This window comes from Dipodomys ordii, unplaced genomic scaffold (assembly GCF_000151885.1).
Source record: "Dipodomys ordii isolate 6190 unplaced genomic scaffold, Dord_2.0 Scaffold119, whole genome shotgun sequence".
NCBI classification, from domain to species: Eukaryota; Metazoa; Chordata; class Mammalia; order Rodentia; family Heteromyidae; genus Dipodomys; species Dipodomys ordii.
In genome coordinates, this window is record NW_012267335.1 from 2,369,368 (window position 1) to 2,392,921 (window position 23,554).

Below are 23,554 nucleotides of genomic sequence, written 5' to 3' on the forward strand. Positions count from 1 at the left end.
CTAATAGTTAACCTATTGTTACGATGAATATCTAAATGTAATCGCAGCCTATTAAATGTAGGAAACAAGGGGGTATAGCTTGAAAGTGATGCATTTTAGATTTCCTTCCACCCAGTCTGTCCTGTCTGTCCCACTGCTTTTACCACAGGTAGAAAATGCAGTGTCTTTTCAATGCCAGGAATGACATTCAGAACATGGAGAGGAAATCTGTATTAATAATAATACTTGTCAAGTCATATTCCATCCTTAGTTCTCTGCCTTCTAAAGGTAATTTTTAGAACCTGTATTTAAAATGCTAATAGGAATCAAAAGCTGTTTTTAAGTTTGGAACTTGCTGTGCTTAAAGGATGAAAGCAAGAAATGTATTAGCGGGACTCCTCTGTGATCTGTAATTTCATCGGCAGTTCTGGCTGTGTTTCTGGTTGACTAGTAGGTTGGAAAGTAAGAAATTAATAGTGATTTACTTGGCATCATCATATCAGAGCAGTTGAAATTCCTGTATTTGCCAGTTGGTGGGGTTAAGAATTCTTGTCTTTGATGTTAACTCGAAGCACGCTGGAACTTGAGGAAAACATGATTTGTTAGAGATAAAGCATAATAGAATCCTTGCATCCTTAGGATAACCACATTTTCCCCAACTTTGCAGTGAGGGCTCAGCTCCCTTCACTCAGATAGAGGTCTGGTCAGGTGCTACTGACTGCTGAAAGCCAGGAGCTTTAGAAACAGTGGTGTTCAAGCCAGCAGAGTTTAGTATACTTGAACCCTCCCTCCTGTGTCAGAATACCTCAGTGATGTAGAGGAATCTCTCTGCTGTTATGCTGACCAGTTCAGGGAGGTTCCAGAGCTCTGCTTCTCCATAGCATAACCTTTCCCTTCACAGTGACTTGACACCTTACCCCACAGTGATTCCTGTCCCCCTCCCAATGGTAAGCTTCTGAAGTGTGATATTTCTATTTCAAAATTTACCCATGACTGTGAGCAGAAGAGGCTAGGATAATACCTCTGTGTGTGTGTGTGTGTGTGTGTGTGTGTGTACTACACATTATATATGTATTATATATATAGAGATAGATAGATAGATGTATACCTATATTTATGCAAAACTGAGATTTCATGAAAGACTTTATCTTAATCCTTTTGGGTGATGTGACTTGAGATACTGAAATAAGACATCCTTTCTCAGGTGACAGTGAGATCCTTTGACTGGAAATGCCATTGTGGCTGTCTATGATGTTAGTGGGTATCAGTGAGTCTTCTTAAATGTGTGATAACTTTTACTGAGTGTCTGTTCTCTGGGCTTCCACAAGAGCTGAATGGATGCAATGGTTTGTATTTCCAAAGGGCAGCCACCCTGCTTTATGATGTGGAAACAAAACACTTGTTTGAAGACTGGCAACTATATTTTTGCCCTGAAAAATAACCCCCAGCATTCTATGTGCAGGAGACATAGGTCAAGAAAACCCGAATCACACTCCCTACCCTGAAGATGCTGTGGTCCCAGCAGTAATCCGTTTATGTCATATTCTTCAAGGACTATTTAAATGGACTTTCTGAACTTTATAAGCAGTTGAGAGAATTTTTTTGGGGGGGTCCAGTTGTGGGGCCTGAACTTTGGGCCTGGGCGCTGTCCCTCAGCTCTTCAGCTCAAGGCTAGCACTCTACCACTTGAGCCACAGCGCCACTTCTGTCTTTTTTCTTTTTTCTTATGTGGTGCTGAGGAATCAAACCCAGGGCCTCATGCATGCAAGGCAAGCGCTCTACCACTGAGCCACCTTCCCAGCCCCGAGAGAATTTTTGAAGTAATTACCAGCGGAGTAACAATAAAAGAGTTTAAGGATTCCAAATTTCCTAGTGGAATATTACAATAATTAACCAGTTGTTTAGAGAAATGACTAATTCATCTCTAGTATCTAAATGTAATCCCAGCCTTATTAACTGCAGGAATGGGGAGTGGAATCCATTAGGGGCGATTTGCACCTATACAACTTGGTTCTGTTAAGAAGATGATGCCAAGTCAGTCCTAGAAACAGGCCTGTGTGTTTACCATCCAATGTCCGTTCATCCCCAAGCATCAGGTAAAAATCATTCACCCTTCATGAAGTGTCCAGGACTTCTCCTCATCTTTTAGCTCCCCCTTCCACCTGACCATTCCCATCCCTTGAGGCAAGATTGATCATTGATTGATCCCTCCCCAGTGTCTCTATGCAGTCGGCGGAGCTGCTCCGCATTCATGCTGGCCTGTGGCAGAGACTCCTTACACCTGTCTTGCTTCTTTTCATGAATAATGTCCTGTCATTCTGGGGTAATCCTTTGGTCAGGCAAGTGTTGGAGGCAAAAACTAGTGACATTTTCTCTTTCCTTCCTTCCTTCCTTCTTTCCCTTCCTTCTCTCCCTCCCTCATTCTCTCTCTTTCCTTCCCTCCCTCCTCCCTGTCTCCTTCCTTCCTTCCTTCCTTTTCTTTTCTTTTCTTTTTCTTGTGCTGGTACTGGGGCTTCAACTCAGGGCCTTGTGCTGTTTCTTGGCTTTTTCCACTCGAGGCTGGTGCTCTGCCACTTGAGCCATACCTCTTCTTTCCATGATCCTTCTTATTCTTGGGAGATGTTCAGTCCAAGATGTCTGGCGGACGCTGAGCCTGCACATAGCTCTGAATTCTGGGTGAGCCTGAATTCTCAAACTAGGTACTGAAAGAGATTAGCAATATCTAATAGGATGGAAGAATGATAACAATATTATAATAGAAGTTGTTTGGAACTTAGGAATCATTTATGTCTAGACTTACTTCTTTAGTATTTTCAGAACACAGTTGACTGATGGTAAGTGGAAATTGATGTGACCGAGATGGGAGACTATGGAATCTGAATCATCCTGTGTCTCTTGTGATACAAGGAATTGCTAAGGTATAGAAGTTTTCTTTTCATTTTTATTTCCTTCAGATAAGAAGCTTTGACCTCTACTTGAAATCTTTTTATTCCTTATTAAATTAAGAGGAAACTAGTCAACAATTGTGTTGGTGGTGGTTAGGGGGCTTGAATTCAGGGCCTGGGCATTGCCCCTGAGTTCTTCTGTTCAAGGCTAGCACTCTAAAACTCCAGTCACAACCCCACTTCTGGTTTTCTGGTGGTTAATTGAAGATAAGAGTCTAATAGGGACTTTGCTGCCCTGGCTGGCTTTGAACTGTAATCATCGGATCTCAGCCTCCTCAGTAGTTAGAATTATAGGCATGAACTACCAGCAGCCAGCTAGCCAACAGTTTTGTTCACTTAATTTCCAGTTTTAAATGAAGTTAGGTTAATTTGATGAGGAGGGATATTTGGGATATTTGGTTTGGTCAAATGTCCCATAAAACCTTCCTAGGTAAATAAACCTGTGTAAGTACATTGTTTTCTAAATTGACCTTTATGTTCTATAGGAACAAAACACAATTAATTGGCTAACTTTTTCATTAGCTCTGTGTTTGGGAAAATCTGAGTTGTCTTCCTTCCTGTGGTTTAAATTCCATTTCCAGTTGTTAATTGGGAGGTTGAATCCCTGACAGCAGGGCCTAGTGAATTGACTACTATAAAGAAAGCAACTCACTCTGAGGAAACCACTGGATGTCTGAGACTCTCTGTTGTTGTGTGACACAGGCAGCCAAAGTCATCAGACTGCTCTACAGAGCGTGTGGTTGCCAAAGACGATTCCCAGATGTCTTCATTTAAGGAGGCCTAGACCTCAGGGTCTAAAGGTTTTATAACATAGTAGTGTGATTACTCAGGGTACCTTTAACGTTTTGCAGTGTCTGGTTGCCTCGTACACTCAGGGGCTAGATGTGTTATCATAGGTGTGGTGTCATGCTGAAAGTAACACAACATTTTATCCATGTGGTCTCCATTGTGTTTTAAGAGAAGAAGGATAAAAAAAAGTCCTTCTCTCTTTTGGGAGACTTCACATATTTGCATAGGAATGCATATGTAAAATGTAGCATATGTAGTTGGGCAAAACTGGAAAGAGGGGATAAAAATTTCAGTCTAATAGAAATTGAGACGCAACATGGTGGCTACCAGAGGCTACCTGGGAAATTTGAGGACTAAGTTAGCGATAGAAGACCAAGAAGCTCCCATTGCTGCCATACAGTGGAGTGACTGTAGCTAACACTAATGTGCTACACATTTCAAAGAAGGATTATGAAAGTTTTCACTATAAACAAATTATATACATTGGAAGCCATGAATATGTTCAGCTGATTTAAACATCCTGCAATGTGCACATTTTCCACACATCACATTATTCCACTGATATCTACAATTTTCATGTGTTAGTACACTTTTCTTAATTCACTTTAATTAAGTTTTTTTTAAAAAAGATTTAAGTATATATGTGTATCTGAAATACCATGGTGATATGCCTTGGTGTAATTAATACATGCTAAAAAATTATGACAGGTAAGTAAAATAAGCTCTTGGGCTTTACAACGTCGGTGCGGGGGGGGGGGGGAGGGGGGGAAGGAGAAGGATTGGGATTGGGGGGGAGGGGGGAGGCTGGGAAGGGATGTGAAGGGTAAACAAAGGAGGAGGCTGCAATGCTTGGTAAGAAATGTACGCATTATCCTGCCCATGTAATTGTAACTCCTCTGTACAGCATGTTCACAAATAAAATAAAATTAAAAAAAAAATAAGCTCTTGGCAAGATTGTGCCTGCAGGACTTGGGAGGTAGAATAAAAATGAATATAGTCTTCAGTGGTTTATATGCACGTATGAAAACAAAACAGTGAAACCTGTTGAAATTGAAAGTGATTGGGGGGGTAACTTTGCTTGGCATGCAGTGTATGTATATATGGAAATGTCATAATGAAACTCCCCCTTGTGTAATTGATGGGTGCAAACAAAAAAATAAAATCATTAAAACGATTAGGAATTATCCAGCCATAAATAGCTGGAAAGCTAGAATGGTTCAGAAACATGAATGAAAACTTAAACATTTCAGTTTCCCAACATGTGAAATAAAACTTCAAAGGAGACTCAAATGAGCAGTACGCTTATGGCCCCATTATTTCTGTGTGCACCACATGCATTTATATTCGCTTGTGGTTTATATTTATTTATCCTTGTCTGGTTCTGGAGAGAAAAGTAAATTAGAATTGGTGGCTTTCATCTAGGAATCTGAGCACACCCAGGATTTGAACTATTAGGGATTTGGAGTTCAGAGTATCACCTAAATAAGATGAAGTTTGCTGTGAGATGCTTAGGAACAGGTTGCTGTTTTTAAGACGGTCCCCCGAAGCTTCATCAGTTTGGAGCTTGGTCCTCAATGTGGCACCAAAGCACTCATGTGGGTTACAAAGGATCTTGAAGAGGTAGAGACTAGTGGGAACGATTTCTGTCAAGGGGGGATGTCCTGGAAGGGATTAATGCAGTGCTTCTCAGCCTGGTTCCTAGGCTGGTGGAATCCTCACAGGGTAGGGAGGGAGGGAGCATTAGACATGCACATTCTTGACCTTTATCAGGAGACTAGCTGCAACTTTGGGGTGGGGACTTCATAGTCTGCTCTGACAGGTTCTCCCAATGATCCTAATACCCAGAAGTGTATAAACACTGTGCTGAGGAGATGGCGGGAATGCTTTAGGTTGATGCTGATAGAGAACAAAGCTCTATTAAATGTTCTTTTTCCTTTACAGAAAGAGCATCTCTCTTCACTGCAGTGTCTTTTAAACTTATTATGAAATGATGGCTGGTATCTGGGAACCTCTTTTTTTTTTTTTTAAGAAGGGCACATGCACTTAATAAATCAACAGCCATATTGGTTTTGAGCCTCAGATTATGCTAATTTTGTATGTGTTCATTAAATTTCAGAATTACTCCTCAGCAATGTTGGCATTTTTCTAGGACAAAAATATGTTCCATCCCTGCCTTTTACCCCATCATACTCATGTTCCATGCTGGAACTCTTCTAAAGTTCTGGAGATATATTAGAAATTGCAGCTAAATCATTTCCCAGAGCAAAATGCATTCACTGTTCTAGTTGGTGTTTTGCTCCTAGAAGGCCTAACCTGGCAGATGTCCTCAGTGTTAGTCAGCTTTCTGTCACTGTAACAAGGGCCCAGCATAATGAACTTGCAGGGATCAAAAAGTTGTTTTGGCTCACAGTTTTGAACGTTCCAGTCCATGATTGATGGACCTCCCCATCCCCATTGCTTTTGGGCCTGTGGTGAGAAAGTAAATCCTGGAGGGAGCTCATTACAGAGCAGAACTATCCCCTTCATGCCAGGAAAGGAATAGAGGAAGAGCCACAGTCCCAGAATCCTTTTCCGGGTCATATCCTGGTACCCTGACCTCCCACCACTCCCAAGGTCACACGCAGAATGCTCTTAGCTAAAGGGACCAGACGTGTTAGCCAATTGACGTGTAAAGACTTAAGGGGTAATTTAGAAGCATCAGTAGAAAGGTGTTTTTGTTCCTTCATTAATAATTTCTATTTTTCTTACTGTCAAATACACAGTACTGAGAATTTGACAGCATACCATGAAAAAATGTCACAATCTTGTCGGAAAGTTAAAATGCTTTTTGGGGGAGGTCTTTTTAAGTAGTTGTAGAATATTTTGAATTAATATTCTCCTAAGTATTTATATATTGCAGATTATGTTTTAGAGAGGATTTCTATATCGACTTTTAAAAAAAGTGCTATCCTATTTTTTATACCAATTCAGCTGGTGTAGTGATGCATAGTTATAATATTTGGCTAGCAGTAGCTGAAGAATCTTGAGTTACACAATGACTGTCTCAACAAACAAAACACCTTTATTGACATATAACTTACCTACCATAAAATGGACTCATAGAAAACATGTAGTTCAATGACTTTTAGTATATTCATAGGTGCGCAACAGTCACCTTTAATTCCAGTATATCTGATTTGCCTCCTAAAGAAATTCCTTACCGTGGGGTCATGACTGTGGAGTCATTCTCTACCCCCGACCTCAGTCATAGCCAACCATAGGTCTTCTTTACTGTTTCCACACATTTGTCTACTCTGGACATCTCATATGAATGAAATCATATGCTACGTGGCCTTTTATGTCTGTTTTCTCACTTATCATGTTTCTCACGTGCATCTCTGTTATCTCATGAATTGATTTTTAAAATCATTGAATAACATCCCATTGTATTAATAGAAGTTATTTCCTTTATCCTTTTATCCATTGATGAAGACATTTGGCTTATCTTTAACTTTTGCTCCTATGAGTCTTAGTGTTCAAGTTTGTGCATGCGCTTACATTTTTAATTCTTGGTTATATATACTTAGGAATGGAATCACTAGGTCAAATGGTAGTAACCGTGCGATAAGTATTTTGAGAGATTACAAATAATTCTTCATACTAGCTATGTTGGTTTCAGCCTTCCCACCTCCTTATTAAAACATTACTGTCAATCATTTTTCATTTTAACTATCTTTATGTATAACTAGTCATTTCATTGTGGTTTTGATTTGCATTTCCCCAGTGACTCATGATGTATGCCACATTCTCATGTGCTTATTGGCCATTTGTATATCTTTATTGAAGAAGTGTCTGTTTGAATTCTTTACCCACTTGTTAATTGGGTTACTTGTCTTTTTGTTCTAGAATTGTAAAAGTTCTTCATATATTTTGAACATAAGCCCCTTATCAGATGTGTGATTCGCAAGTTTTCTCTCTCACTTTGCTGGTTGTCTTTCTACTTTCTTGATGGCATTATTTGCAGTACAAAAAGTCTTTATAGTCCAATTTATTTTTCTTTTATGCATTTGAGTGCCACCAGATTTTCATAGTTCTCAAAATTAAATAAAAATGCAGGCTTGTTTAATATTAAAAGGAAAGCCTGTCTTTCTTTGTGTTAGCACAGTGCATTAAATTTTCAGAGAGAGTAAGGCCATGAAACCTAATTTCCTGAATAATATTTCTATAGCAGAGTCGACCCCTCTGATTTCTGTATTTGTTGTAGTATTCTGTATTTCAGCTGACACAAAGAATATTTGCATGTCAACTTTCTAAGTGATTTATATTGAATGTGACCAGCAACAGGCTTATCACTAATACCCTGATCACGTCATCTCGTTCTCTAATGTGTCTCTGTACATCCCCTGAATACATCCCACAACTGGAGAAGTTACATCTAAATAAAAAATTAGGCTTCTTTAAGCATTTGAAAACTCAGTGAAAACTGGAGATATTCATAGTAGCAAATTTATATTGTATACAGATAAAGCATAGGCAACTTTTTGTGTGTGTGTGTGCTGGTCCTGGGGCTTGAACTCAGGGCCTGGGCACTGTCCCTGAGCTTGAACTCAGGGCCTGGGCACTGTCCCTGAGCTTTTTCACTGATGCTCTACCATGAGTCACAGCTCTACTTCTTGGTGAATAATTGGAAATAGAACTCTTACAGATTTTCCTATTGGGCTGGCTTTGAACTGTGATCCTTAGATCTCAGCCTGCTGAGTAGCTAGAATTATGAGCATGAGCCACCCATTTCTGGACTTGATCACTTTAATAAGATAAAAAATTTGGCATGTTTCTGCATGCTAAGATGTCTGTACCTGAAGGCCTAGATCGTTTCAAGTTCACCGGATGTGAAACTGGAATTATCCTGTCTGTTTAAGCAGGATAGAGGGAGAAGTCATCTTGGCCCTTTCGCAGCCTCCTCAAGCTAGGAGCAGGGGTCACTTGCTTCCAGCTGGCCTGCTTACTCTTCCCCCTGGACCTGGGCCAGCGAGCCCCCTTCTGTTACTTATACAAACCCTTGCAGCACACCCCTACGTGGCTGTTGCTTTGCCCTCCCCTTCCCCACACAGGCGTGCATAGGCGCCCAGGCCTCCTCAAGGCGAGCGCCTCTGGGCCTCCTTCCCATTTTAGCCCTCACTCTTGCGGCCACCCTTTATGCTTTTTTAACCAGCTTCCTTCCTCTGCCTCCCACACTGAGGCCAGGGATTCAGAAAGACCAGACTCAAAAGGGCTCTTGTTTTATTATTATTTCCCTGTCGCATAGCTGCATATGTTAATAGAGCCGAGAAAATTTGTATTGGCTGCGGTTCCCAGAAACCAGGCAAGAACTCTGCAAAGAATGTCACAGGCTGCTCCTTCATTCTAGATGCTTTTTCTGTTTGATTGCCATAGGACTTGGGGCCAGGCAGGGGTAGAGGGGTGGAGGAAGGGGAGGGGGTGGTGCTATAGGGCTGGGGCGGGGCTACAGGGCTGGGTTGAGGACTAGGAGTCCAGATCTTTCTGTAGAATGTTGAGCAAGGGAGTCAAGAGTGGCACCCAGGAACTGTGCTTGCAGGTTGGGTCAGCGTGCTCTTCTCCCGTGCTGCATTCTGTCTGACTACAGACGTCCATCAGCTTAGCCCCAAAAAGGTGTGGCGTAGACATTTGTGAACAAGCCACAGGCAATACTTGATGAGACGCTTCCTTTATTTTCCCAGGGCCCAGCCCGCAGGGAGGGTGCCCACGCACCAGTAACCAGTCACTCTGGTGAGAATGCGTTTCCCCGCTGGGGAGGGGGAGCCTCACCTTGCTCAGGTGCTCAGGCGCATGGCTTCTCCTCCCAGCCTTTTGGGTTAGACATTGCCACAGTGATGGCTTGTGAGGGAAAGCAGGACCTATATTTTCTTCAATGAGATAATGAGAGCACTCTCATTCTAGAGCAGTTTTTCTTCTCATCACCGTATTAACCTTTCACCTTTAACTTATTCGTGTCAAGGAAGGGGAAGATTAGCATGCATAATTAAATCCTGTGCCCATCTGGGTCCGTGCTGGTATCAGAGACCTCCGGAAAGGAGAGTCCTTATTGCTAATGGCCCGTCCTCTGCCAAGTGGCCAAGTGACCCCTCTGAGCCAGCGCGCTCCTAGGTGAGGCACCTGGTGTCAGCCAGCTCTGCCCAGAGAAGCTCTGGAAGATCATCACGGAGACAGAGCGCTGAGGCCTGTTTCCATTGGTGCATCTATGATAGCCTAAGACTGGACGCCTTCCCAAAGTGTTTCTGCCACATGGCTTCTCTTGTTCTCCTGTGGGCACAGATCATTACATTTCATGGTGGTTTCTCTGTATCAGCGTGAGGATCTATGGTGCTCCTTCGGAAGGGATCTTTGTCTTCCTTCCTAATGATCCTATCGACTCCAGCCAGGTGCGCATTATCCCTGCATTGAATCCATCCCGAGTTTGTGCTCTGGGTTGATTTACTTCCTTGTTTCTAAATATGGACAGCAGCTGGATTCAAGCACATTTCCTGATTTCCTGTGCTTGCTTGCCATATGCTTATGGCTTATCTCCACAGCTGGAGAGGTGGAGGAGGGGAAAGAATAGGTTCACGATCTTTGCATTTTATCTCAGGTACAAAATCTTGTGGCAAAGGTCACTGTGTAGAGCATGAATTATGAGTTGATTCCTTTACTTCCGACCACATGCTCCAAAGCCCACCCTTACCCTAAAGGGACACAGGCTTCTCCTGGCTTGATTACCAGAAACTTCCTGCTATTTGGGGACAGAGGGCATGTGTGGGCCTGCCTTCTGGAGGCTTCCTTTGGTCTGTGTGTAAGAGGACAAAGGTAACTAACAGCCCCTCTGTAATCACCAAGGAGAAAGGCCTGCAGGCCCAAGGACTAGTGAAGACTAAAGGTGAAATTGCATTGATTTGTGGGACAACCCTGACTGCAAAATCTCAGACACAACAGTGAGCCTTCCCTTGGCTTTCCCTGCCAGTTGAGCTAGTGAATGGGCCAGTGGCAATATCTCAATAATACTTTTTTTTGTCAGTATTTTATTGTATTTGAAATACTTGTGGGCCATCCAGAAGAAAACTGGGAATTAGGAAGGTGATTCTGTTAGGAGAAATGCTTATCTCCTTCCAGTTCCTTTGGCACCCTGTTTGTTTTCTTTCTGCTTCTCATTGGGAGGTGGGTCTTGGTTTTGCCTCTTGCTGAGGATAGACCCTCACACGTGCAAGCCAAAGGGCTCCCCCACAGCCACACCTCCCACCTCTGTACCCTGTCTAGTCCATCCTCATTGTGTTTAAATGGTTTCTCCTAAAAGCATTGTTTCTACTAGAAAGCTCTTCCTGACTCTTCACTTCCCATGGAGACACCTCGAGCTAAAGGGTCAGTGCTGTGAGTAAGGGCGAGTGCGGATTATCGTCCTGGCTCTGTGATGGAAGGGTCGCTCCCCCATCCGGTTGCTGATCTCTGCTCTTGAGCACCTGCACCCTGTGAGGACACAGGGACCGCAGAGAGGAAGGGACATGAAAGTGAGTCACTTACATCACTCGTAAGTAGCTTTGATTTAAAAAGCATTTGGAAAAGAAGGTTGAAACAAAGCCAGAAATGCATTGTAAGATATCCATGCGCTCCAGTCCTCCGAAAACCATAGAGAATTGAGAGCCAGAGAGACCAGTCCCTTATTGCGCAGCCCCGCCCTGCAGTCCAGGGTCTCCTGTTCCTGCCACGTACGGTGGGCAGCTCCCTGTCAAAAGCAAGAAAGACTTACTGTTGGCTAGTAGGGCGTTGACTTTGGGCCAAAATATGTAAAGACTTCTTGGGGATTCCATGCGTCCCGTGCTTCAGCTTCCTTTACCTCTCATCCTATCTTTCCATTTCTTTTTGAGGGTCTTCTTTTTTGTTTCACAGAGGATGTGTCCCTGGACCCCCAGTAGATGCTGAAATCACCCAACCTAGATTTATAAAGTACACTCAGTAAGAGTTTAACAGTAGCAACTACTATCAAAGTAGAATATTATCTATTATAGTATATGGTAATATACTACAATAGAAACTATGTATAAATATTCTATTATAGTATAGTGTACTATCCTATAATAAAAATTCTTCACATGTGGTTCCCCTTTCTCTCTGAAGTAGCTGTGAATTGCCCTTACGTTTCTTCTTGGTCCTTCGGTAATTGAAACTTTGTAAAACTGGCTAAGAAGGGATCACCATGTTTTATGTATTCATTCATTCACTTGTTTGTTCATTCACGTGTTTGCTGAATTCCTACTCTTTCCTGAGTCTGGTTTTGTGCATGGAGGGTGAACAGGTAAAGCCAGATGACATCCTGCCCTGCCTTCTCCCCCGGCCCGTGTCTTGTTCCCCACATTCTTCTGTTACTTACTAGGGTTCTGGCTTCATTGTGGTACCATGGCCACAGCCCTCCCTTGTGAGAAAAAACCCTGACCAAGGAGGCAGAGCATGTGGCTTCTCAGCACTGTGCATCACTGATGTTTGTACCCACAGTATTAGTATATTTGTCTACTAGTATATTCTCATATGTATTAGTACTATTTAGCAGCACCACCTAAGACAAGTATTTAAAACTAATTTGTGCATACTAAGGTGCCTGCACAGTCTAGAAATGGAAAGTTTGGTGAAAGCTTTCAGTAGACAATAAGGGTTTGGTGAAACTCTCAGTTGGTGAAGTAATCTTCAGTTATCCTTTCCTCTCTTTGAGCTTTAAGGCTTTCTCTGAATCATTTGGATGTGAAGCAGTGGCCAGCCTGTCTCAGAGATGGTCCTTGACTTTTAGTAATTCTTTATGGCATCAGGAATCATACTGAGTCTTCAGGAATTCTGCCTAAAAGACACACACACACACACACACACACACACACGATTATAAAGGCCTCTTAATTGCCACTAAGGTAGACAGGACTTAAATTTATTAAGTGGCAAAGGGTAATAATGTTAAATAGCTCTAAGGTTGGATCAGATACTTTAATTGACCCCTTTTTCCCTCCTTTTTTCCTTCTTAATGTGAGACAAGAAAAAATCCATTCTAGTCATTAGATGAAAAAATAGGCTAATTTTTAAAAAATAAGATCATTTGGAATGTTCCCCTATGGATGCCTTTGGTGTAAATGCACCTCTTTAGCTAATTTCCAGTGAAATCATTAAATAAGAAGAAAACAGGACAATCAGGAGAGGCTTTGACTGCATGCCAGGAAGCTCGGGTTCTGCAGGAAGCGGGACCACCCCGTGTCGTCTGCCAGGCTGGCCAAGCGCAGCTCCCCGGCCTCGGGGACTGAAGGACTTTGAGTCCTGGATTTTATGGACACCTAAGTGAAATTAAATACAACATCTGTTAGCTGTGACAGGCGTATTTGGACTTGTGGCGCACCATAAACAAGGCGAAAACTCCCTGGACAGCTGTGGACCCCAGCTCTGCAGCCGGTCTGAAAGCATTTGCAGATGCCCACCCAGTGACGTCATCTCAGGCAGGGACCTGTGGCATTCACGGGTGTTGGTGTGGCTGTGGGATACGAAGACCACTTCAAAAATCTACATAGCAATAAAAACCACAAATGCTTGGGTCTGACAGAAAAGAATGTTCTTTGTGTCCCCGAAAGAGGACTCCCAGCTTCCACTAACTTACTATTACCTTGAAAGTTTGAACGCGTTCCTTGCAAACTCAGAACGATTAGTAAATACAACAGGTGGCACTCATTTTGTGTTTAAAACAAATTGATTTCACACTGCTCCTCCTCCACCCAACCCAACTCTTATTTGGTTGGGAACATTTTTATTTTGGGTCCGGTCGTGGGCCTGAACTCTGAGCCTGGGCGCTGCCCCTCAGCTCTTCAGCTCAAGGCTAGCGTCCTACCACTTGAGCCACAGCGCCACTTCCGGCTTTTTTGTTTGTTTATGGGTGCTGAGGAATCGAACCCAGGGCCTCAAGCATGCAAGGCAAATGCTCTACCTCTGAGCCACCTTCCCAGCCCAGGGAACTTTTTTTGTGTGTGGTACTGTGTCTGAACTCAGGACCTTGCACTTGCTCTGCTTGTTTTCTTGGCTGGTGCTCTATTTCTTGAGCCAGGCCTCCTGCCCTGCTTTTTAGCTGGTTGCTTTGGAGGTGAAGTCTCGTGAATTTCTCTACCCCAGCTGGTTTTGAAGTGAGATCTTCCAGATCTCAGCCTCCTAAGTTAGGACTTGGTGCGTGTGTGTGTGTGTGTGTGTGTGTGTGTGTGTGTGTGTGTGTGTGTGTGTACTTTGCTTTAGTTGTGAACTCTCATGGGCATGGATACCTCTTGCAGTACTTGTTAAATCTGCAGGTAGAATACCCATACAAGGGGAACCACTAGTTAATTTATGATACAGTTCTAATAAGTTATCTGAGATGGTTTTCATAATCAAGACTGTTTCATGATCTGCTGGGGCCATATGTCTTATCTAAGAATTCAGAGCTTATGGGTCTTGATTCAGTTTTTACTCAGGGACAGTGGAAGAGCCTGTTGCTCTGGACAGATTTCGTTTTTTACTTTTTTGTGCCAGTCCTGGGACTTGAACTCAGGGCCTGGACACTGTTTCTTAACTTCTTTTTGCTCAAGGCTAGTGCTCTACCACTTTAGGCTTTTTCTGAGTAGTTTATTGGAGATAAGAGTCTTACAGAGTTTCCTGCCTGGGCTGGCTTTGAACCGAAGTCCTCAGATCTCAGCCTCTTGAGTAGCTAGAATCACAGATGTGAACCATAGTGCCCAGCTTTCTGGACAAATTTAAAGAGATAATGGAGGACAGCCGTGGTCATTCTGAGGAGGTGCTCACTCAAGATCCCAGCTCTGCATCTGCATATTGGGTGGGCCTCTTGCAACCAGATCACGCGACACTCCTCACCACCTGGAGGAGAAGACAGTTCTACTTTCCAGCTTTGCTCATCCTCCTCTTTATACACTGGTTTTCAGTTGCATTTCTTATACTAAAAGGATGCTTGTGCTTGCCTTATCATTCATCCAGCTTTGAAGTGCTTGAGGCCAAGAACTTTGGCTTATCTCTGCATCTCACATATTACCTGTTCCAGAACTTAGTGCAAAGTTAGGATTTAAAAAAAGATAGTAAGCTAATTGTCAGTAGCTCATACTTGTAATCCTGAGTATTCAGGAGCCTGAGATCTGAGGATCATGGTTCAAAGTCAGCCTGGGCAGGAAAGTCCATGAGACTCTTGTCTCCAATTAACCATCAGTAAACATCAGAAGAGAAGATTTTGCTCAAGTGGTAGACTGCCAGTCTTTATTGGCAAAGCCAAGTGAGAGTATGAGGCCCTAAATCAAGCCCTGATACCAGCACATGCGCACACACACACACACACAGAATTGTAGACTGATAATGTGGCTGACAGATGTTGGAACGCTGTTTGGTAGCTATGAGACATTGTGTCTAGAGCAGGAAGGACAGTATTTGAGTTCCCCACTTCTCTAGTCAAGCAGAGCTCAAATTGGATGTCTCCAGATTCTAAAGCCCCCATGCCCGGTGCTCTTGGACAGCAGAAGAAATGTCCTTCCCTGCTCCTCTGGCAGTCTTTTTATGGGTGCACATATTTGGTTTTCATTTTTTAAAAGTAGGTAAATGACACATTATCCATATTGTCCATAGGAAAATTGTCAAGAACAAGTAAGCCTTGTGGTGGACAGTCGTAACCCAGTCACCCATCAAGACTCATGGGAACCTGTGACCCTCCATCTTGACTTTTTTTTTCTTGGAATAGCAGTATAGCTTTCTTGGGATAAAAATGGTTAGTTGTCCTGTTATTGAAAGAAGTGATTCTCAAGCCAATGTCATTGTGTGCCTAGGGGAAAAGAATAAGGTCCTAGGCTTGTCGGCGGGTGGGAGTGAGAGCAAAAAGCCAGCAAGATGACTGACGCGGGCATTGTGCGGTGAGACCTCCCCAGGCCGGTGGACAGAACTGGGCTGGAGCCCTAGTGGTCTAGAAAGCAAACACCTGTGTCCCAGGTCGTCCTGACCCCCGGTCCCGGGCCAGCCAGTCTGGGCACCTGGCTGAGCCGGTGATTAGTGTGAGGTGAGCCCGTGCTGCAGCATAAGAAAGCGCTTTTCCTTCTCTGTCTTGGAGGCGGTCTTAACCTTTTTTTTTTTTTTTTCTGAGTGAAAACTAGAATGTGGCCCAAACTTCAGAGCAGTGATGTTCCACCAGGATGATGCACTTTCTCCTCTTCCACTCCCCAAAATCAGTCATGTCTGGGATCACACGGAGTTGTTGAAATCAGAGGGACATGCTGTCGGTATCTAGTGGGTGGAGACCAGGCGTGTTGCTAAACGTCCTGTAATGCACAGTGCGGGAGCCCTGCTAGGAATGGGTAGTGCCGAGGTTGAGAAATACCACATAAAAAAAGAAAGGCAGCCCAGCCCACATGAAAGCCCAGAAGACTACATTTCCAACTTACTGGCAAAATGTCAGACTGGAGGCATGGCTCAAGTGCAGAACGCCAACCCAGCAAGCAATCTGAGAATGTGAGGTCCTGCGTCCAGTCCCTGTCACTGGCACACAAAAAAGGATGGGGCAGCAAGAAAGTTCTCAGCGCAATCTCACGGAAAAGAAGGGACCATAAAAGTACCGATTGTTTTGTGTCTTATTTCCCCATTGAGATGTCAGTTTAGAAACCCTTGTCTCTGAATCCAGCATCCATCAGAATATTAAGAATGCTAAAGTGTTTTGGGGTGTGTGTGTGTGTGTGTGTTTTTAAATACTGAGCAGTGTTTTGTGCATTTTGGAAAAGTCAAGAGTTGTCATAAGAAAGGACAGAATCATACTTGAAATGATCCCAAGTAGATATTGAAAACTAATTTCATTAAAGTCAGTGGTGCAAACAGCCAGGTGGTTTTTAATCCAGGGTCAAAGCTGGGGATGAGGAGGGGGAGTGGAGGGAGAAAATAAGTAGCAGAGCTTCTTTCTAGCTTTGCTGGGTATGTTGTGCAGTTGTGTTTTCTCGTTTTGTCTTGTCTTGTTTGTACTTGTCCTCAGGGTATAGAGGGACTTAGTGGTCCAGTGGTGGGTGGCATCCTTACGTACCTGGGACACTGACTGCACTCTTGAATTTCTCCATGTTAAGTGCTTTGAGCGAATGTGAAGAGGGAAATGTGTGTTGTGATTGCTCAGGCAGGTGGTGACCTAGCCAGAGGGTGGGTGGCTGTGGGGTCACCCAGTCCTAAGGAGGGAGGTGCTGATACCCTAAAAAGAAGCAGAGGGTCAGCAAAGGCAGAGGAGCTGAACATGGAAAGTTTTCTAGTCTTTCTCCTTTGTTACTTTCTTCTTTTTCTCTCTGCTTTCTCCTTTTCCTTCTTAACTCCTCCACTTCTTCATTCTCCTCCTGCTCCTTCTCAATGACTGAACCAAAGAACTTGATTTTCACGAGCTACTTCACAGACATACATCAGAGAAGAAAACAGCTTGTCAGAAACAGAGGAGCATGGAGGCATTTAAATTAAATATTACAGTTGCCTGCAGGTTACTTACTGACAAGAAAACGGTTTTGCCTAAGCAGCATGTGTGCTTTGTCAGGACTAGGAAAAAAAAAAACTTAGCACTCTAGTTACATAAGACCGTATTGATAGCACCACATTAATTTTAATCATTTAATTAAAAATGCTCATCTAGCCAGGCAGCTGTAATCCTAGCTACTCAGGAGACTAAAATCTAAGGATCAGGGTTCCAAGCCAACATGAGTAGTAAAGTCTGTGAGACTTTATCTCAAGTGAATCACCAAAAAGCCAGAAGTGGAACTGTGGCTCAAGTAATCAAGTGCTAGCCTTGAGCAAAAATGCTCAGGGACAGCACCCAGGCCCTGAGTTCAGGCCTCAGGAACTGCACTAAAAAAAAAATTTTTTTTAATGATTATCTATCTTTTTTTAAAATTTTTTTTAACTGCTACTCACTAAATGACACCTGCATTTGGTTTCTGTCTGTGTCATGCTTTGCGAGTTCAGCACGGCTTTGGTGACAAGTCTACTTAGAGCAGTTAAGATTTCTCCCTTCCAACTGCTAGCCGTCCTATAGATCAACATTTGCTTGACAGGGTTCCTTGTCCATCTGTCTCCAGTCTCAGTCTGTCTGTCTGTCTCTGTCTGTTTTTATCTCTGCTCATCTATTATCTATTTGGAATAGCTTCCTAGGTCTGCTGTACAAAATGCTCACTAACTTGGTAGCTTCTGGTTTTAGAGGTCAGAAATCTAGCCCAGGCATTGGTCAGGCTAAGTCCAACCATGGTTCTGGTGGTGACCTTCTTTGCTTCTCTTCCTACTGCTTCTTCCTACCAGTCAATCTTGGTTTGTTGCTGTGAAAATCTGGTGTCTGTCTTCGCCTGACCTTTTTATGGTACTTAGGCCTTGTCTCTTTAGAATAGGCCTTGTCTCTTTAGAAGGATGCTCATCATTGAATTTAAGGTCCACCTGGATAATCCAGGATAGTTTTGTCAGGATGTCCCTAACTTAATCACATCTTCCAAACCCTGCTTTTTCCAAAGAAAGTCTCACTCCTGGGTTCCTTGGGTGAGGCTGTAGGCCTCCCATTAGGACCGCTGTCTGCCTCTCACCTATCCATGATAAACTGTGGGTCGTCTTTGGTTTTTGCTTTCTAGGATGCTATGTACACAGGTGTTAGGTTGTGTTTATGGACCTTAAAGTGGCCCACATTGATGTCTGGGTAAATTGTCATACCTTGCTTCCTGAGTGCGAGGAGCACATGGGAATAGGTGTTTGAGACTTCAAAGCAAATGCATGTTTCAGATGGAAGCTGAAACACCTTGGAGCCACCCGAAAGGGAGAGCAGTCTAAGTGGCACTGTGATTACAACTCTCAAGACTGCGGCTTTTCTAGGTGTTTATCCTTGGGCTGTAATTACCTTCCCAGGTGGTCTCCAGGATTGCTAGTTTCCAGCAAGGTATAAATGTCTCCATTCACTTGACCCTGTTTGACCTTTATTAATTTAGGTGCCTCCAAAGAGAGAGAGACACACACACAATTGATATGAGCTTCAAAAAACAAAAAAGGAAACCATAATATACTTGCCCTTCCTTGAGTCACTAAAATTGAGCAAATCAGGATCGATGTTGACCATGTATGTTCTCTGGTAGTGCCAGAGGCGGCAGGCAGAGGGGAAGGCTGCCTGGGGTGATCACAAGACCCTGGGAAAAAATTCTAAGGTCTAAACGGAGACCAAAGCCTGTCCCAGCTGTCCCGTGTAACCTTAGACAAGTTACTCAATTGCTTGGGTTGAAGAAGTGGAAACTTCTTCAAGTAAAAAACTCCAGATGGGTTGAATGGTTGGAGTGATGGAGTCCAGCAGGTTGGAGGGTGTCATGGTACCTGCTCATCACACTGCTACCAAATGCAGCCCTGCGCTTTTCTTGGTGACTGACAGCTCGTCTTGCTGGAAATGTTTCTCAGTGATAAGGTTCTGGGTTCCATGCCCGGCACCACCAAAAGAAAGAAAGAAATACAGGAGTAGGGCTTGGTTCTGAATTAAGACAAAGCAGTGTTCGTTTGTTTGTTTTCTCTCTCTCCCCTTTTCCCCCTTGCAGCAGAGAGCTACAGGGACACGCAGACGGTGACAGTTAAAGAAGAGCCCATGGAGGTGGACCTGCAGGACTCGCAGGTCTCCATCTCACCCAGCCGGAACGTTGGCTACAGCTCCTTAATCGGGCGAGAGAAGACTGAGCCCTTGCAGAAGATGCCAGAAGGCAGGGTAGCCCCAGAGAAAAGCCTCTTCAGCCAGGACATCTCTGTGAAGATGGCCTCCGAGCTTCTCTTTCAACTGTCAGGTAGGTTCAGGTGCACAAAATTCTCTGAATCACTGAGAGGAGAGTTGTTCTAACAACTAGGAAGGCCAACCAACTACATGGTAGACCGTGTGAGAAGGAAAGCAGTTTTGTCACTTTAACATGCCTACTGCCACCCAGATTTAATGATTAATAAAGTGTCGCATGAAGAATTTCTGCCAAACTTTCTTCAATATAAAGCTGAATTACTTGGAATTACAGCTCCAGAGTTCTGTACAAATGATCCTTGGCTCATATATTGTGCCCAGTTTGTATAGCACGTCAGAGTTCTAGTTCCAAAAGGTGTTCAGGTAGGCTAAACGCTTGCCTTGGATTTGTTTCCGAAGTGACCTTCTGATCACCTTTCTAATGTGCCGAACGAAGGTAAGCTTCTGTCTACTCAGTCATGACCAAATGACTGTGAATTCCCAATCGATGTGGTTGGAATTAGTGGGATTTTATGGTCTCCTGCCAAAACAAAAAAATGAAATAGTAGGAATGTTTTCAGCTATAGCTTATGAGAATATTTTCTATAAACCCACTTTTTCTACTTTGGACAAAGTGCAGTGCTTACCAGTCCAGTGAAATGTCTTATGTGTACAGATTATCTCTTTGTCAGCTCTTTTGCGATCCATATCCCTTGGCCCTAATGAGTTTGATATGGTGTTATATTTTTTGATATGACAAAGTAAGGAGTTGGGATGGGGGAGAGATTTCCTATTCTTTTTGCAGGAAATGAGAGTTGTAAAAGTTGAAGACTCCTATGGTGTTATTCGTTGTTTGGGATTGAAATTGATTAACAAGATTCAGATCTTGATAGAAACATAGACAACAGTGGCCTACAGGTTGAAGTTCACCAGCAACAAACTCAATAGAGTCTGTTACTCTAACTCAACTCTCTTGAGTTTGTTACTGATGTTTGATAAACTGTCTTGTTGTGAGTCACACAGGACGTAGCAAGTACTTTGCCCTATATTAGGGTTCAATTATTTGTCCCTATCCTCCCTCCCAAACATAATACCAGGAAGGAAGAAAGAAGCTCATCAGTCAGGAAGGTTCGGGCACAGTCCACTGCGTCACTGGCCTGGCAATACCTTGTCCCCTCTCCATCACTGAAATGGATGGCTTCAAGGTTCCCAAAGACTGTATTCAAGCAGATGGATACATGATTTTTCCCCGCTAAAGACCAAGGGCTTTCAAAACAGTATACTTTGATAATGAGTGCAGAGTTAAAGTTAGTCATGGTGAGCCTCACCTGGTTCTCTGCAGCAAGTCTGTCCCCAGCCGTGCCTTATCCCAGCCTCCTGTGCACAAAGCACCAGGTGTGAGCGTGCTCCTCCCGGCCCTGCACTGCCGGCTGACCTCACACAAGCCACTCAGCTCCAGTCCCCCGCTCTCTGCACGACCAGCACCTGGTGGTCCACATCACAAGTGGATGATGACACATAAGCACGTACGCTGCAGTCCAGACTGGAATTTTGGAGCCAGCGAGGACAGATGTTAGAAACCTTAATTTGAATACCCCCACCCCACGCCCACGACATCAGCTTTTCACGTGTCCTGCCATTGAAATCTGAAGCCGTGGAAGAGCAGCCAGACTTTCTCTCCATACTCAAACCTTGGGGTCTTTGGGGGAATCCTCTCAGTTGAACCGGATTGGGAAGGCCACAGTGCAACTTCATTAGCTAGTTCCTTTTGATTGGCTGTCAGTGAAACATTTTTTTTATTGTCAAGGTGATGTACAGAGGGGTTACACTTATGTAAGGTAATAAGTACATTTCTTGTCAAACTTGTTACCCCTTCCCTGGTTTGTGAATAGTCCATATGCGCTTTCTGTGCATCTCATCCAATAAGAGCTGGGGGATTTAGATGTTTAAAAAAGAAACCCAAAAAACTGGGCACTGATGGCTCACACTTGTAATCCTAGCTACTCAGGAGGCTGAGATCTGAAGGCTACAGTTCAAAGCCAGCCCACAAAGGAAAGTTAAAGAAAAAGTTAAAGTTAAAGAAGAGATAAAGTTGGGGGGGTTCTGCTTCAGCTAAACATGGATGTTCTATTCTTTTTCCTTACAGAAAAAGTGAGCAAAGAGCACAATCACACGAAGGAGAACACTATCCGGACGAGCACCAGGTAGGCACCTGTGGGGAGGGGCAGGGGACCCCCTCTGGGTCACCAGCCTGGAATGACATTGTTCCCCAAACTGCTTCTCCACTCTGTGTTCAAAGGAGCCATTCATGACCTTCCTCTCGTCTCTTCGCTCAGCTTTTGGGCAGTAGTGGAGTGGTGTTGTCTCAACTCTGACCTTGTGTTTGCCAAGCAGGTGCTGGTCACCTAAGCCACTCCCTGGTCCCCACCTCTTTTGCGTTATCTTTCAGATCAGGTCTCTCTATTCCTTCTGAGACTTGCCTTAGACTGTTTCTCCCATCTCCTCCTCCTGCATAGCTGAGATTACAGACCTGTGCCACCATGCCCAGCCCTTTCCCTCCTATTTTCTACCAGAACCTCTCAGTTGATGGAAATAATGCAGAAACCAAGGACAAAAGTGGAAAAGACTGTTAATATTTATTAAGCATGGATGGTATACTTTGCTGGGGAATTTTTTTTAATTTAGAACATTTACTCATTATTTTAATTTCAAAATGCTAAAAACTGTTATACAAGTCAGGCAAGGGTACGTTTCCTTTTGGGCAATGTCACCCCATCCTCGGCTGTCTCCCCGTTTTTCCCTCCTTCCCACTCAACTTCAACCTAGCATCCAGTGAGTACCATTGCCGCATGAGTTCACCCTTTGTCTCTTCATGTCTGCAGCTCCCCTTACACTCCTCAGCACGCATGACAGAAAGAAAAGGGGGATTTAAAATATATATACCATTATTTCTTCAAGTAATTTTGTGAAATAGATGTTATTATAATCTTTGCAAACATTTCTCTTTCTGTTTTTGGTGCTGGGAACTGAACCCACAGCCTTGTGCGTGCTGAACATACATTCTACACTGAGCTATAACCTCAACCATCAGAGGTTTCTTGAGTTGAGAGTTCAAATTGAGATTGGGGACTGGGTTTGTAGCTGTGGAATCCTCCACTGTTGTCCCAAGAATCTCAAAAGCAGAAGAATGACATTGCTTTCTTTTAAATTGCAAGGTCTGGGCACAGTGGCACATCCTTGTAGTCCCAGATATTCAGCAGATGGAAGAGGTGGGGTTGACACTGCGATAGGATTGCATAAATAAGCCCAGGAGTTTAGGCCAAGCTGCACAATATAGCACAATCTTCTCTCAAGAAGATGGGAAAGGAGCCGGATGCAGAGGCGTACACCTGTAACCCAAGCTACTTGGGAGGGTGGAGATCAGAAGGATTACAATTTAAGGCCAGCCCAGTCAAAAAGCTAGTGAGATGCCATCTCAACAAAGAAAGCGCAATGTGGTGGCAAGAGCCTCTTATCCCAGCTCCGTGCTTAAACCGCAGGATTGCAGCCCAGGCTGGCCTGGCAAAAAAGAACAATTAAAATTAAAAAAGGAAGGGGGGGAGACAGAGAGAAAGAAGAAATAAAAGAGGGAAGGAGAGAAAGGGGAAGCAGAGGGAAGCACATCACTCCTGTGTGCGAGGTCAGAGGGTGGGCTCCTCATCCGCCTGCCTTTAGGAAGAGAAGGAGCCTTAAAGGCCATACACAAGGGACCTGCGCTAGGAAAGAGCTTCCAAGGAGGAAGCGAGCATGGAGACACCTCCCCCCACCTGTGCAGGACTGCCCGCCTCATTCCACCTTGGGGACTCACACACAGGAGCAGGGGATGGACGAAGGTCTAGGAGCAGGGAGAACAGGGCCTGAGCTTCTAAAGCGTCTTTAAGATGAAGGACTTTGCTTTCCTAAGCAGAGAGATTCTTTCTGATGGAGCGGTGGTTGGCTCTGGTTTTGTCATTTTTACTCTGTGTGTGTGTGTGTGTGTGTGTGTGTGTGTGTGTGTGTGTGTGTGTGTGTGTGTGTGTGTGAGTCACTGGGAACAAAACTCAGGGCCTTATGCTTT

General features: G+C 43.8%; 1 protein-coding gene across 1 annotated transcript in view; it reads left to right on the forward strand.

The window, feature by feature from the left end:
• Positions 1–23,554, forward strand: part of Znf827 (zinc finger protein 827) — a 146,190-nt gene that overhangs the window by 63,574 nt on the left and 59,062 nt on the right. The window contains exons 6-7 of the mRNA XM_013029498.1: positions 19,295–19,534; positions 21,605–21,662. Coding sequence (XP_012884952.1) covers positions 19,295–19,534; positions 21,605–21,662 — 298 coding nt within the window. The remainder of the gene's footprint in view (positions 1–19,294; positions 19,535–21,604; positions 21,663–23,554) is intronic.